Here is a 17,163-nt window from a genome sequence, read left to right on the forward strand (position 1 = left end):
GAACGTTCCTTCCTAAAGTTTTTCCTTTTCTTGACAACTCTCACCTGCCTGATCTTTCCTTCTCCAATATTTTGATTGGTTGATCTTCAAGTAAATCCTGAGAAAATAACTCAAAGAATGGGGCAATTAGTAGGTACTGATTCCCTTCAAGTGGGCATTTTTTTCCCAATAGAATGACAGATTTGGAGAACAGACAGAAAGTTAAGAAGCAAATGGGTAAATGAAAAGTGGAACTAAGACCATACACTGGAGAAGGGTTTAGAATAAATGTTAGATTGCCATTATTCCTAATTAAGTTTATCACATATATTTTTCTCCTTTTCAAACAGATTGTGAATTTGCATTTGCTCTTCCTTCTTTTTGTGTATTCTGCTTTGTGTTGCATTTTGTTTCTAACCATTTTGAAAATTTTAAATTTTTATTAAACATAGTATACATATGGAAACACTCAAAAATCATTATAGCTCAATGAATTATTACAAAGTGAACACACCTATGCAACCACCAGGTCAAAAAATAAAACAATACCCTGAAGCCTTCATTTTGCCCCATCCCAGTCATGACTCGTCTCCCTCCGCCTCCAAGGTAATGACTACCATCTCAACTTGCAATAACACAGGTTAAGTTTTGCCCTTTTCTGAATTTTAGGTTATTAGAATCATAAAATTGTTTCTGTATTACTTCTTTCACTCTTTTTGTTTTTTTTTTTTTTGAGACAGAGTCTCACTTTGTTGCCTGGGCTAGAGTGAGTGCCGTGGCATCAGCCTAGCTCACAGCAACCTCAAACTCCTGGGCTTAAGCGATCCTACTGCCTCAGCCTCCCAAGTAGCTGGGACTACAGGCATGCACCACCATGCCTGGCTAATTTTTTCTATATATATTTTTAGTTGTCCAGATAATTTTTATTTCTATTTTTAGTAGACACGGGGTCTCGCTCAGGCTGGTCTCGAACTCCTGACCTTGAACGATCCACCCACCTCGGCCTCCTAGAGGGCTAGGATTACAGGTGTGAGCCACCGCGCCCGGCCTATCACTCTTAACTTATGTAAGTTTCATTCATGTTGTGGCATGTGGCATAGTTTTCATATTTTTATTGCTGTGCAGAATATTCCATCATTACCTGACAGACCACAATGTATCCCTGTTTTGTTGATAGGTATCTGGATTGTTTATCAATAATGATGCTATAAACATTCTTGCACATATCTTCCTAGCACATGTGCATTTCTGCTGGATGTGTAGCTAGGAGTAGAACCAATGTGCCATAGGTAATGCATATATTTAGCTTTAATAATTAATACCAGTTTTCAATAGCATAAAAAACAAAACATCTAGGAATAAATCTAATTAAAGTTGTGTAAAAATTCTAAACAGATAACTATAAAATATTATTGAGAAAAATTAAAGATGAGCTAAACTAACAAAGAGATATACCCTGGCATGGATTGGAAGACTCAATATTGTAAAGTCGACGATTCTCCAAACGGATCTACAGATTCAATGCAATCTCAATCAAATTCCAACAGAATTTTTGCAGAAATCAACATGTTGATTCTGAAATTTATATAGATATCCAAAGGGATAAGAATACCCTTTTGAAGAACAAGGAGGGAGGACTTACTTGTTCTGATGGATGTCAAGCTACAGTTGTTAAAACAATGTGGCATTGGTGCCAGGGGAAACAAATAGGCCCATGAAACAAAATACAAAATCTAGAAACAAATATAAAACATAGTATCTAAAAACAGTCCTATGACTATCTGGACAGCAGATACATGATGAAGGTGGCCCTGGAAAAAATAGTCTTTTCATAAATTGTGTGGGACCAGCTCGTTATCCATATGGAAGAAAATGAACTGTGATTCTACACCTCACATTATGTGCAAGAATCAGTTCCTGATAAACTCTAGATCTAAATGTGGAGTTTCCAAAACATAGGGGGTTTTTTTGTTTTTTTTTTTAGACAGGATCTTGCTATGTTGCTCAGGCTAGTCTCAAACTCCTGGGCTTAAGTGATCCTCCCACACCAGTCTTCAGAGTAGCTGGGACAACAGGTATACACCATGGTATCTAGCTCAGATAATGCTTTTGTTTCTAATAACAAATAATCTCTAGTATCCCAGTAGAATTTGGGGCATGTTAAGAGCAGGATTCATTTCTAACTTTCTATGGTTTATAGTAGCACAATGTCCAGCAAGTAGCAGGTGGACAATATATATTTGCTGAATGAATAAACACACATGGGTTTAACTGTATGGCCATAGTTTCTGGTCTCAAGGGAACTCAGAAAACAAACTAGAGTTACCAAAAGCTATGTATATAGCAAAATATAATAAAACACATATTCATTTTTACTACAGATTGAAGTACAGTGCAAAAAAGCACTTAAATATGTATTTGATGATTCTGGTAACTTCATCTATGATGCTTTCCTGATATCCCTGGACTTAAGTGATTCTCCTTCCTTGGTATGGCTATACTGTGAAGTTATGTGATTCATTTGACACTGTAAGAGAATAATCTTTGACCAACCCATCTCAGGCAGCGGGACTTTCCCCTAGCTGCCTACTGCCCTCTCTCACTTCACCCTAGTCTTCATTTCCTTCATGGCCATTACTATTTTTATTATTTACGTGACTGAGTATTTTTAATTGGCTTTTCCCTCACCAGGTTGTAAGCATCACAAAGGAAGAAACCATGTCAGTTTCTGTCAGTATCTAACCAGGACCCAGTAGAGTGCTTGGCACAGATATTAACAACTATCTGTTGGATAAATGAACTTTATTTTAGAATTTGAATAGATGCCTTATCTCCCTAATTATTGTTAGTACTTTGAGGGTGGGGTAAGTAACTTAGTTCTATATCCTGCATACCAAAAAGTCCTGTGGCTCACACACAGAAAGCATGCATTCCTTCAGTACTTACTGAATGAGAAAATAAAAACATTCTTACCTTGCCAAAGCTGCCTTTTCCAATAACTTTTAAGAAGTCAAAGTCGGTTGGTTTAGCACTGAAATAAATTAACAATAACAAGAATTAGCCCCCTAAAAACTGGAAAGATAATTAACTTTTAAACATTTCTTAGCACCTCACTCTTTAATAAGTAAATGTTAGGCACAAAACACTTCCGCATGATGACTCCAGCTTTCCCACTGGTAGTAACTCATCTTTATTATATAACAGGTAATATCAATAGTAGTAATAACTACTTTCTGATTAAACATTTTATAACTGTAAATCTCATTAAGTTCTCCTTAGTAATGGCCATGAAGGAAATGAAGACTAGGGTGAAGTGAGAGAGGGCAGTAGGCAGCTAGCGATTTCAGTAATATTCTCTTTGGGAGAAAAGGATGTATGTACATGCTACCTATATAGTTTTGAACTCAAAGTAGCCTCTGTCTAAACCAATTTTATTAACCAAGAACCAATGCTGTTAATGAGGATACTGAATATGTAAATTAGCAATACATTCCAAGGACTACCTAGTATCTAGTTAATTCTTCTGAAAAGGAAGTTCCTAGTTGGAACACCTAGTAAAGATGCTATGAAAATTTCTGATGGAGAAAAAAGTTACTATAGTGTTTTACATATAAATCACCTACTGTACATTAAAGATAAAACATCTCTCTGTTTATTCTCATGGATGGTAACACAGGAAAGCCAGGAATAGAAAAGCCAGAAGGAATATTAAGACTGCCCTTTTATTTATGTTAGCCTATCAGGTAAAAATAGCATTGGCTTTATGTAGGCAAGAGCACACAGCAGCAGAAAGCTGAGCTTAAGCAGCCAGAAGAGCTGTTTCCTCCAATACAGTCTGAATTCCTAAGTTGTACTAGGGAGAAGGGAATGATTCCAGTAAGATTTGAAATTTGCTTTAATTCATTATCAAAATAAATAGTTAATGCAAACATGAGAGTAACACCACGGCCAGGTTAAATAATAAAAGGATCAGTGAGATAAACAGTTAACTACATTTAGGTGTTTTCCTTCTTCAAAAACCTGCTCTTTGGACTCTTTTATTCTTTAATGATATGCTGAGATATCGAGATCATTTTTTAAACAAATGTAGAGTGAAAAACATGCAAATAGCTCAACCATAGTAAATAAGGTAAGTGAGGCCATAGCCACAGCCCCATTGTTAACTGCCCGTGATGAGCCTTAACTAAAACCAAATTTTTGCTCAATGCTATGAACAGAAAACAATGCTCAAAACCAAACTTATTCTAGTGAGCATTCTATTTCTCTGCTTTCCTTTGCAGCAAAACTCCTCAAGTAAGTTTCGAAAACTCACTGTCTCTACCTGCTGTCGTCCTCTAGTTCTCTCGTGAACCCTTTCCTACCAGGGTCTTACACCCACCACACCATGGGCACTGCTCATAAAGATCACCAATGACTTATGGAATCTAGTGCTTGATTTTCAATCTTCATCTTACTTGCACTATCAGCAATATTAACAGAGTTAATTACTCCCTTGTCCTTGAAACATTTTCTTTCCTTGATTTTGGGAAATCGTATTCCTGGTTTTCCTCCTATCTTACTGACTGCTCTTTCTCTGTCTCCATTACCAGTTATTTTTTGACTGCACAATATTGAAGTGTCCCAGGACCCAATCCTTAGACCACTTCTCCCATCTGTCTATACTCACTCTCCAAGAAGACCAAGAGGGTAGAGAAAGCCTGGTGTCCTAGGATGAAAGAATACTTTAGAATTAATCCAATAAATCTGTGCAGATAATTCAAATAAGGACAGCAACACTACACTTCTCCAACCCATGGCAGATATCACTAATCATTCACGGCATTCTTCAAACTGAGCTAAGCAGCCCTGGAATCCTTTGTACTGAGTCTTCTAGGTGTTCATTTCCAGTGAAGTGCTGGAGTTGACATTTGAGATGAAGTCTATACCTGCCAACCCTGGTCTTGTTCCGCATTTCTCAGACTATGTTCCTCAAAATGTTTCACCACCATGCTCAAATAAATATGGGAACATGGGGAGAAACTGAATAAACAAAGTTTAATAGCCTTTACTATGCTGATGTCCATCATGACTCTTCTGGATCAAGCTGGCTAACAAGTAGGGTGTATCCAGAGTATCAACCAGGCCTGCAAGGGTGCTTTCTGAGTACCTCACAGGTACCTCATAGGACTTATGGTCCCCTGGGAAGTATGGTCAACTGATCCCATCACCACCATACATACACAATAAGACTAGAAAAGTGACAATGACAAAACAGCAGGACTCAACGAACAATTAGTGGATTAAAACTCCTCAGGACTCTACTGAAGCAATGAAAAGTTAGAGCAGTAAATTAGTCAAGCATAAGACAGTGCTATATTCACTGTAACTATGGTTATATTTCATAGGCCTCCAATTAAAATGGTATAATTAGGAATATCTGCATATTCTCAAAAAAGATCTTCCTAAGATTTAGTTAAAGGATTGTTTGAAATAAATTAAACCTACTGAGGATTTCCAGATGGTCCCAGGTTGATGTTTTGTGAGGTAGAATGTAGCTGTTTGGATGGGGAAAAAAATAATATTCCTATTAGAGCTTCAAAAATTATTAGTCAATGTTTAGAAATAAGATATACATAACTGTACCACAGATATTTGGTATATTGTCAGGCTAAAGAAATATAAGGTTTTAATAAGCATATAGACTTATTTGGAAATATATATAATTGATATAAACATAATTATTTTTATCATAACTTTCAGAAACAGTTGTAAGGAAAAAAGTAAGCCAGGAATCAACCTCAAAGTTGGCAAATGATGAAGCAAACTGGGAAAGCTCCTTGGAAGAGGTGGGTTTTGAAAGCATAGTTTAAGAGGTATCATTTTAATATTGAAAAAACTGGTTTAAAATGGCTGTTTTTCAAATAGCTTATTAAAGACAGAAAATGATAGGATGACGATGATTGCAAATGCTGGATTTCAGTTTTAATTTGATGGCAGGTAAATACGTACGAAACAAATATAGACAGCAGGGCTTGTCCAATTCCAGCATTGTGGTAGCCCCAACATTTTAGAAAGCATTTCCTCTTTGCAACAGTTACAATATAGTAAGTTTAATCTCTGGTATTAATTTAGAAGCAAATCTTTACTTATCTGGTATGCATAAAGCAATTTAACTAATAGAAGATTCTAGTTCACTAATAATTAGTCAGAAATTTAACTCAAAATTTCAAAAGATTAATCTAATAATCCTGTCAGAATGAGCACTTTTTATAAAAGCCAAGTGTAGGTGAATTCTGCTTCACATAACTTCACTTTAAAATTCTTTATACATTCAGAGAATTAAATCAGTTATAAATATCGCAGGTATGTATACTTTTACTAGTTCCCTATATAATTATATATCATGTAAGTTATAAATACAAAAAGCTTTCAAAAACTTCTCATTAATCAGAATCAAGAAAATTTTACTTTGTTCTATTTCTTATTATAGACATATGTAATATATATTTTAACTTAAATTCATTTCAAATTTATAACCTTCAGAATACAAACTATTTTTAAAAATAAAGGGCAAATACTGTCCTTCAAAAGTTCCTGAGTATAAGTTTCTTATGAAACAATAACACTGGCACCAGCATTTTGGTTACAATTCATATTTACTTCTTCCTGATACCTGTATATGAAAAATCCTCATGTAATAAATTTTCAATCCCCAAAAGACAGAAATATATGAAACTTATGACAATATAGCACAAGACAAAAAAATTTATAAATTTCACTAAATGAGATTGGTCCTGTTGTGGCTTAATTTTAACATGAGAGTAGCCTTTTCTGTTTAAATACTACAGTGTTCCATAGACTCTGACAATGTAATTCAAAGTAAGTTGTAATTTCAATACACATATTCTTTTAATGAATGTGCAGATAAGTGGATCAATTTTCCATTTAATAAACTTTTCTTATATAGATGAGGGAAGAGAATTAAATAAATGTGAATTAAACAACATGGACAACTTGTCCCCTGAATTATGTTAATATGTAGTTAGATTTTTATTATTTGGCGATGATTTCCCTAATGGAACATGTTTCTGAAATGATGAAAATTATTCAGATGAGATAATTGTTTACCATATTTCTAAAGATGATATCCAAATTAATGGTGAGATATAATTTATTAACAAAATGAACACTAATTGAGATCAAAAGTTTCTTGACTTCTCTTGGCCTCTATTTTTTCTCTTTATAAACAGGGGTCCAGGTACTTTCTAAGATATTCCAGTTGGAATTTCACTTAGTTATCCACTTAACAGTCCTTAATAAACAGTTGTTAACTGTAAGACAAAGTATGGCTCTTTTCTTTTATTGAAGAGATTCTTGAATTCTTGAAGAGATTTTTTTTTTTTTTGAGACAGGGTCTCACTCTTTTGCCCAGGCTAGATAGTACAGTGGTATCACTGCAACCTCAAACTCCTAGACTTGAGCAATCCTTCTGCCTCAGTCTCTCAAGTTAGCTGGGACTACAGGTGCACAACACCATGCCCAGCTGATTTTTCTATTTTTTGTAGTTATAGGGTCTTGCTATGTTGCTCGGACTGGACTTGAACTTGTAGCCTCCAGGAGCGATCCTGCCACCTCAGACTCCCAAAGTGCTAGGATTACAAGTATGAGCCACCATGCCAGCCTGAAGAGATTCTTTTTGTAAATATTTTTAAACTTCAAGAGAGTCTAGTCCAAGTTTCAGACATTATGGATGAAAAAAGTACAAAAGTAACAAAACTCAGATCTAAAGCCAACAGTGGCTGGACACAGTGGTTTATGCCTGTAATCCTAGCATTTTGGGAGGCCAAGCTGAGAGGATCACTTGAGGTCAGAAATTCAAGACCAGCCTAAGCAAGAGCAAGACCCCGTCTCTACAAAAAAAACAAAGAAAAAAAAGTTAGCCAAGTGTGGTAAGGCATGACTATAGTCCCAGCTACTCAGGAGGCTGAGGCAGGAGGATCGTCTGAGCCCAAGAGTTTAAGGTTGCAGTGAGCTATGATGATGCCACTGCACTCTAACCTGGGCAACAGAACAGAGTGAGACCCTGTCCCCCCAAAATAAATAAATAAATAAAAATAAAGCCAATAGTGGCAGAACAGCAGCCAGAACCCAGGAATCTCTCAGTTTGGTTACTTCTTCAAAGCCAGCTGTCTCCTGTAGCAAGGCAAGACATTCTTCAAAGGACCCAAACCTACTTACTCTCACATTGGTAGCAAGCAAAACATGGAAAATCACAGTGACACAGATTTTAGTCCTTAAAATGTTACTTGAATAGTTTAGTCTTTTTCAATTAAAAATATATACTCACAGTTAGAAAATACAGAAGGTATGAGGAAAAGATATTTTTAAAATTCACAACCTCACCAACATATGATTTTGTGAATATACATAGTAATTTCACATAGTCTTTGCATATCTCTTTTGAATTGACTATAATTCACACTGTGTGAATATGCATATAAAATTTTATATGCTTATTTCTCATAAGCTTTCACTTACGTCAAAGTTTAAATATTACCTTCAAATATAATTTAAAATGTATAATATATACTGACAAATTTGATTTGATTGATGAATATTAAGGTTCTAATTTTTTATAACAGATCACACCAAAATGAACATCTTTGTTTTTTCTGTGTGAAGGATTATTTAATTGGCATCAATTCCTATGTGACATGAATATGTTTATATTTGATACATATTGCTGAACTGCTTTCCAAAAGAGCTGCATAAAATTACCACACCGGTGATGCCCAAGGGTGCTCGTTGTACCTTACCCTTATCAGTCCTACAGTATTTATTTACTTTACATTTTTACTAATTTGATGGAGAAATACAAATCTCTCCTTCAAAAATTTCATTTGCTATTAGCATCAAAGGTGAACATTTTCCCATGTATTTTTTTTTTACTAAGAGTACTCCTTCATGTCCCTTTTCCTTTTAAGTACTAGGGTATTAAGTATCCTTCTATTCAAAAACCCATTTGTATGAGTTTTTTACATAGATGCTATTTCTTATGTCTTGTTACAAATTTTTTCCAAGTTTATTGTTTCTTTTTTGACCGACTATAAAAATATGTATCTTCTTACATTGTCCTAGGAGTAACCATGTCATAGACACAAAGGTTAAATTTGTTCTCTTAAGTGAGAATCTTCTTGGGGCATCAGAGAAGGAAAATCACTACTTTCCATCAGTCACAAAAAAAGAGTATGTCTTTTTTCCAGATGAAGATTTTAGCCCTAGGACAGTCATGTTCTAATGCATATTATTTTTTAAATCACAAAAACAAAACCATACAAAATTAAAAGACATTATAAAGAAAAATGTACAACTCAACACCTCTAATTTTCATGTATGTATTTAATAATAGCTACAAAAAATTTGAATTATAAAGATATTATATTTATATTACATTTGTAATTATAATTTTAATTGCTACATAATACATTGAGTTAAATTACCATAATTTACCTTTTCCACATAACTTTCTAAGGTAAATGTTGAAAACGTCTTCATCATAAGGCACAGTTTATTTTACTTATTGCTAGTTTAAATAATGGGAATACCCTATTCTCTATTAGGAACACACATTGATTATGTACATATACCACAGGAAGAAAAGTTACTTGATGCCAACTGGTATCAGTATACTGATTCCTCTATGTATAACAACTTGACAATGCAGAGGAGGAGGTATGTAATCTTATGGTTGAAAAGGCCTTTCCTGCTGGCCAAAATTCAAAACAATAATTTCAAGCATGGTGAAGATGATAAAGATACATAACGATTAAAAAATAAGACAAAGTGAAGAAAGCAGAATATAAAATTGTATACACTATATAATTTTCATTAGATAATTAAAATTAAGACAACTTTTATCTAAGATAAACTTAGATAATTATATTAAGAGAAGATTGGAAAGAAAATCATTAAAATGTTAAAAATTACTAGAACTGGGTGGTGAAAATATGGGTAATACTTTTCTTCTTAACTGCTATTTTTGAATTTTTAATTAACCTGTGCTAATTATAAAAAGTACTCATTCTATAAATTTTATAAGAAATAGTGATCAGTAAGAGGTGTATACATTTGTCTTTATGTATTTTACATAGCAGAAACTCTACTACAAATGAAGTTACTTCATTTTAAGTATGTATTGTCCTAAAATTGCCACTAATTTCATCTTTGGGGGAATAGTATTTTTTTCTGTTAAAAAATACAATTCCTCTTACTACCTTCTGAATACTTCTTTCATCCTCATCTTCAGATGGATCTGACTGATGTTTTGGACTGTCCATTTGAAGGAATGCTCTGACATCTGGACTAAAAACAAAAATTAACTTTATTATAACTTCAAAAGCATTTCTACAGTTTTTCTCCTTTTTAAAATAAAAATCAAAATATAAAAAGCTATATTAGAACTTATAGTAAGCCAAACAAAATCTATTAATATTATTATAAAAGGAATAAGCAAATTATTTTTTTTTAAAATAGGGAAACCAACAGACAAATGGGCAAAGGTATAAATAGGAGGAGAAAACCCAAATGGCAAACACATTTGTGAAAATGTCTAACTTCACTAATAATCAGAGAAATACAAATTAAAATGATAATGACATACTATGTTATGTCCATTAACTGGCAAAAGTTAGAAAGATAATACCAAAAGTTGGTAAGGATACAGGGAAAGAGACACCCTCATGTATTGTTGATGAGAATGTAGAACAAGACTACTTTTCTGAAAAGCAATCTGGCAATACTTGGTAAAACTGGGCATGCATTTTCTCTGAGCCTGGAAATTGCAGTTCTAGGGACAGAAACAGTAGAAAAAATTATGTACAGGTCCAGTGAAAGGCATGTAACCATGATACTCATTGCAGCATTCTCTATAGTAGTGAATCAGAAGCAAAACAGGCATCTATCCCCAGGCAAATAAGTAAATCAACTATGGTAACAGTCTACAGAGACTATCAGTCAGCAGCCAGAAACAAGAAACTACAGCTCAGGACCATTTACATATATAGATCTAAAGTGCCAGCCAGTCTAAGTTTAACAACTTATAGATATATATAGATATCCAATATCTATATCAATATCTATAACTATATAGATATCCAAGGACATATATCAAACATATTTAAGTGGGTATCAACAGTGAGGATAAAGAAATAGGTATGAAAAATCAAGGATAAAGAGAAAAAAATGGACTAAAGAAGGGCCGTGCATGGATTAATGACGATACTGAGAAATGATTCAATCTCTATACCTGGTACCTCCTCCCCAATTTGTTCTTAATAATGAAATACAAGCAATATACATTCATTGTAGGGAATTCACAAGATAAAAATTTTTTTAGAAAGGGGAGGGCTGGCATGAATGTAAAATGGTGCAGCCACTGTGAAAAACAGTTTGGTAGTTCCTTGAAAAGTTAAATAGAGTTATTATATAACCCAGTAATTCTACTCCTAGGCATATATCCAAGAGAAATAAAAATGTATGTTCACACAAAAACTCATATGTGAATACTCATAGCATCATTATTCATAATACCTAAAAAGTGGAAACACCCCAAATGTCCATCAATGGATGAATGGATAAACAAACTGTGGTATTATCCATACAATGGAATATTATTCAGCCATAAAAAGGAATGAAGTACTAACACATGCTACACCTTGGATAAACCTCAAAAACACAATGCTAAATGAACACAGGCAGGAAAAAAGGTCACATACTATATGATTTCATTTTAAATGGTATGTTCAGAATAGGCAAATCTATAGAGACAAGAAGTAGAACAATGGTTTCCAAGGGTTGGGGGAAGAGATAATTTGGAGGTAGTTTCCTTTTTGGGCAGCTGGAAATGTCAGCTTAGACTTTGGGGTGATAGAATTAGATAGTGATGATGGTTGTACAGCTTTGTGACTACACTAAAAACCACTGAATTGTACATGTTAAAATAGTTAACATGGTGAATTTTATCTCTATAAAAGGTAGATGTAGGGGTTTTCAATCTTACCACACAGAAGGCAATCACTATTAACATTTTGGCGTATTTTATTTCAGTCTTTTTCTCTGCACAACTATGATCACACTATACTTAAATTTTTATCGTGTTTTTCACTTAAAAATTACATTATATGCATTCCCCCATGTTGTTAAAAAGTCTTTGCAAACAAGAACTTTTGATAGATGTATGATGTTGTACAATATAAATGCACTAAAAGTTACTCAATGATTCTTTCACTTTAGGAAAGACATATGTCTGACTTTTTACCACTGAACGTCATTACTATAAATAATGCTGCAAGGGGCCATCTTTGTGCTTATACTAGAACTGCATTTACGATTTTCAACACAGATTTTTAAAAATAAAATTACTGGACAGAATTATAAACAATGTTACGGCATTAAATAGTTTGTTAAACTGATTTCCAGAGAGGTTATACCAATTTACCCTCCCCTAGCAGTGTATGAACATCCTGAAGACTCTGCCAGCCTTGGTTCCCATTAAATGTTACATATTATATTAATGTGTTTGTTAATTTGATAAGTGAAAAATTGCATTTTAAACAAAAGGTACTCAGTTTTTGGTATTAAGTGAAATGCAAATTAAAGTAACAATAAAATACCACTAACCACTCACCAAAATGGCTAAAATGGAAAAGACTAACATTACTAAGTGTTGGTGAGGTAAGCAAGGTGATTTCATACACTGATGGTAGAAGTGTAAAATTGGTACTATCACTTTGGAAAACTATTTGACACTATCCACTAAGGTTAAACATATATATACCCTCCCAACCCAGCAGTTCTACTTCAAGATACATCAGAAATGTTTGCATATTTGCACCAAAAGATATGTTAATGGTGATATTATTTATAATAGCCAGAAAATGGAAACAATTCAAATGTCCATCAGGAGAATAGATAAATTGTGGTATATTCATACAATGGAATGTTATACAGCAAAGGAAATAAACAAACTACAGCTACATGCAACAACATGGATAACTCTCTCATTGTTGAAAACAAGCCAGCCAGATAATACATAGTATATAATTCCATTTATAAAAAGTTTAAAAACAGGGCACACTATGTTGTTAAAAATCAGAATAGGGCTGGGCGTGGTGGCTCACGCCTGTAATCCTAGCACTCTGGGAGGCCGAGGTGGGCAGATCCTTTGAGCTCAGGAGTTCGAGACCAGCCTGAGCAAGAGTGAGACCTCGTCTCTACTAAAAATAGAAAGAAATTATATGGACAGCTAAAATATATATAGAAAAATTAGCCGGGCATGGTGGCACATGCCTGTAGTCCCAGCCCCTCGGGAGGCTGAGGCAGTAGGATCGCTTGAGCCTAGGAGTTTGAGGTTGCTGTGAGCTAGGCTGACGGCACGGCACTCTAGCCCGGGCACCAGAGTGAGACTCTGTCTCAAAAAAAAAAAAAAAAAAAAATCAGAGTAGTAGTTACGTTTAGGAAGAAAGGAAGAAATAGAGATTGAAAGAGGATGTATGAGGGGCTTCAGGGATGTTGATAATATTCTATTTCTTGGCCTGGTGGAGGCTGGGTGGTGACAGACAACTCAGGTGTGTTCACTTTCTGATAATTCATGGAGTTGTACACTCATGATCTGGGCACTTTTCTGTATCATACACTTCTATTTTCTTTCTTTCTTTCTTTCTCTTTTTTCTTCTTTTATTTTAAAGATGGGGTCTTGCTCTGTCACCCAGGCTGGAGTACGATGGCGAGATCATGGCTCACTGTAACCTCAAATGCCAGGGCCCAATCTCAGCCTCACAAATAGCTGGGACAAGTATATGCCACCACACCCCACTAATTTTTAATTTTTTTGTACAGATGGGGTATTGCTATGTTGCCCAGGCTGGTCTTGAACTCCTGGCCGCGAGCAATCCTCCTCCCTTAGCCTCCCGAACTGCTGGAATTACAGGCATGAGCCACTGTGCCCAGCCCATTTTCATTTTTTAAGTACACAGAGAAATGTTCAGTTTCTCTGATAATTAATCAGCCATTTGTAATCTCCTCTTCTGTAAACAGCTCATGTGCTTTGTCCATTTTTCTTTTGGTGTCTTAAGTGTGCACTGTCTGCATGGGCTCTTTCTATGTTAAGTATATTTACCTATTATCTTTATCATGGAAAACTTTTTCTACATTTTTGGTTTTCAATTTTACTTATGATTTATGAAAAGTGTTTATTAGTCAAATTTTTCATTGTTTTACTTTTTGATACATCAATCACTATCAATATGCTCAGAAAACCCTTTTCCATCCAGAGGTCAGAGAAAATACTAACATTTTATTCCAGTTTTTTAATGATTGCTAAATTTAATTTTAATAAAGTTATCTTAAAAATTAGCTTTTCTCTAATGAAGTAAAGCTATTTTTAAAGTACATTTCCTTAACAGTAATGAAAGGTAGTAGGTGTTCAAGATACACTTGTTGATTGGCTTCTCTTCTTGCTCTCTTAAACCTTTACTATTTTAAAAATAGCTTGATGTTCGAATGAAAAGCATGCAAATTAAAGTTCTGTTAATAACAGTAGAGATCCAGAAAATATGAAATGTCACATTTTATTTTATTTTATTTTTTTGAGACAGAGTCTTGCTCTGTTGCCCGGGTAGAGTGCAGTGGCATCATCATAGCTCACTGCAACCTCCAACTCCTGGGCTCAAACAATCCTCCCATCTCAGGAGTGACAGGATTACAGGAGTGAGCCACCATGCCCAGCCAGAATCTCCCATTTTATTAAAAAGAAAATGTCAGTTAAAAAATTAAGTTTAAAAAACTTTTGGCTATTTTGGGGGTGCTAGAAATGTCCTCTGTCTTGAATGGAATGGTGGTAGTTACGGGGTGCAAATATATGTAAAAATCCATTGAGCTGTATATTTAAGAATTGTGATTTTACAGTACAATGTTTTAGAAACTGGCAATTGTGAATAATCAAGTTGCTTTTAGTTCAATTTTAATGCCAAATATAACATATTTATAATACTGTACTTCAAGATTCAGAATGAATATTTAGTATTTATTATACAGTGTTAGAATTTCTGAGTAACACTTAAAAATACCAGGAGAAATAATCACCACTACCACCATTTACTGTATACCTATTCTAAGTCAGCGCTGTCAATGGAGAGACAAATTTAAGCTTTGAATGCATGAATTATATTTCAAAGAAGCCAGTAATACTCCAATTCAAAGTAATCTCTAGTACATAGAACAAAACTTGGAGGGTAGAAGGGTAGATCTAAGATGAAGATAGCACAGAACTTGTCCTCAGGAAAAGGCTTAATGTTTAAATAAATAATTATGCAAAGCGCCAAATAATAAAAGACTTTGCTGAGGAATCGACTAGACCAGGAACTCAATTTCATGATCCTCTGCCACTCCTGGAGGCCCTGAATGGGAGGACACCTGCTCTCACTGCACTGGCTAATCCTGGTGCTCCTACAGGTACAAGACCTCCCTGACCCTTGTTCTACCTGTGAGCATCAGGGACAATCCATATCTCTGGGCAGAAGACCTTGTCAGAGGAGACTCAGTTATAGTATTTTAGTAACTCAATAAATTAAATTAAGCAAATTAAAAAAGAGTAGAAGTCTTTGAACTGTAAAGAACTATACAAATGGTAATCATTGTTCTTAGAACTGCTCCAAAATATAGTCCTTCAGTGCTGTGATTCTGAAAAGACTATTACAGTGTGTCCTGTTTACATCACTGTCCATAAAGCAACCTTTACATTTACATAGCTAGGTGAGTTGTGGAAAAGCTCCCCAGATATTTTACTTTGTCCTCTTTATTTCTTCTTAGAATACGTTATACATATAGGAATTTCTTTTTTTTTTTTTTTAAATTAGAGACAGAGTCTTGCTCTGTTGCCCAGGCTGGAGTGCAGTGGCGTCATCATAGCTTACTATTACCTCAAACTGGGCTCAAGCAATCCTCCTGCCTCAGCCTCCCAAGTAGCTGGGTCTACAGGTGCCACCACACCCAGCTAATTTTTTTGTTTTTATAGAGACAATCTTGCTGTGTTGCTCAGGCTGGTCTCAAATTTCTGGCTTCAAGCGATTCTCCCACCTCGGCCTCCCAAAGAGCTGGGATTATAGGCATGAGCCACCATGCCAGGCAATTTTGTAAGTATTTCTTATACAACCTACCCTCTCCCCTCATTGGGAGCTGCTGGCCTACAAAATGAAGTTTAAATTCATTAGCACGAGACACACATATAATATATACATGGGCCTGGGAAAGTGCATTCACCTAAAGTGGTTGCCTCGAATGCTATGTTGAGGAGGAATGGAGGCCAACAGAAGAGAACACTGCTGCAGGTGGAACCAGTGGTGGTGGCATGTGGGCCTGACCCCTGCCAACTCCTTCAGCCTCATCTCGTTTCCAACAACCTACTCTGTTCCAATCACCACGAAATGTTATTACTTAAGCAGCCTCATGGTTCAGGGTTTTTGTATTCTCTGTTACCTGGAACACTCTCTCTACCTTTTTTTCTTGAATGATTATACATCCTTTAAGTCCCAGGAGGCTTGCCTTGACCTCCTCAAAAAGACCTGGCCACATATTTTTCTGTTATGTTCTGGCACCTCTATCATAAAAATTACCCCGCTTCAATTATAATACTTGTTTATATGTCTGCAACTCCCACTTGACTGGGAACCCACGCCTCTGGGAAGGTAGGAACAAAACTCATTTAGCTGTATATTCCTAATGTACATAACAGGTACTTAAATACTTTTTGAAGGCAGAGAGAAATATAATATGAAATAATTAGGAAAATGTTTTAACTGTATTATGCAAATTTCTTTCAAGTTTAATCTACAAAACTAATTCAAATACAAAAGGAAGAAAGAAAGAAGACAAGTTGATGAAGGGAAAAGGGGATTAAGAATATCGGAGGAAATGCTCGAGGAAGATTTTACAAACATACATAGCACAATAACATTTCACAGAACAGATAAAATCTGTGTGAGGCTTGTTCAACATTCTTACGTTTGGTTTCAGCATCCCTTTAGAATACAATGAAAATTACTCACTGGTTATAGAGCTCTGGATGCCTAACCAGGTTCTGAATAAATTCATTCAGTCCTGCTCTTCTTTGTTTAATAAAATCTGCAAGAGAGATATAAGATATTAGGA

General features: G+C 35.0%; 1 protein-coding gene across 3 annotated transcripts in view; it reads right to left on the reverse strand.

Moving 5' to 3' along the window:
* Window positions 1-17,163, reverse strand: part of LOC123644474 (serine/threonine-protein kinase Sgk3) — a 123,156-nt gene that overhangs the window by 22,975 nt on the left and 83,018 nt on the right. For all 3 annotated transcript variants that reach the window (XM_045560564.1, XM_045560565.1, XM_045560563.1), the window contains exons 5-8: window positions 17,061-17,136; window positions 10,233-10,320; window positions 5,464-5,513; window positions 2,953-3,010 (exon numbers count right to left, since the gene is read on the reverse strand). In XM_045560564.1, the coding sequence (XP_045416520.1) occupies window positions 2,953-3,010; window positions 5,464-5,513; window positions 10,233-10,320; window positions 17,061-17,136 (272 nt within the window). The remainder of the gene's footprint in view (window positions 1-2,952; window positions 3,011-5,463; window positions 5,514-10,232; window positions 10,321-17,060; window positions 17,137-17,163) is intronic.

The sequence above is a fragment of the Lemur catta genome, chromosome 9 (assembly GCF_020740605.2).
Source record: "Lemur catta isolate mLemCat1 chromosome 9, mLemCat1.pri, whole genome shotgun sequence".
Lineage (NCBI taxonomy): Eukaryota > Metazoa > Chordata > Mammalia > Primates > Lemuridae > Lemur > Lemur catta.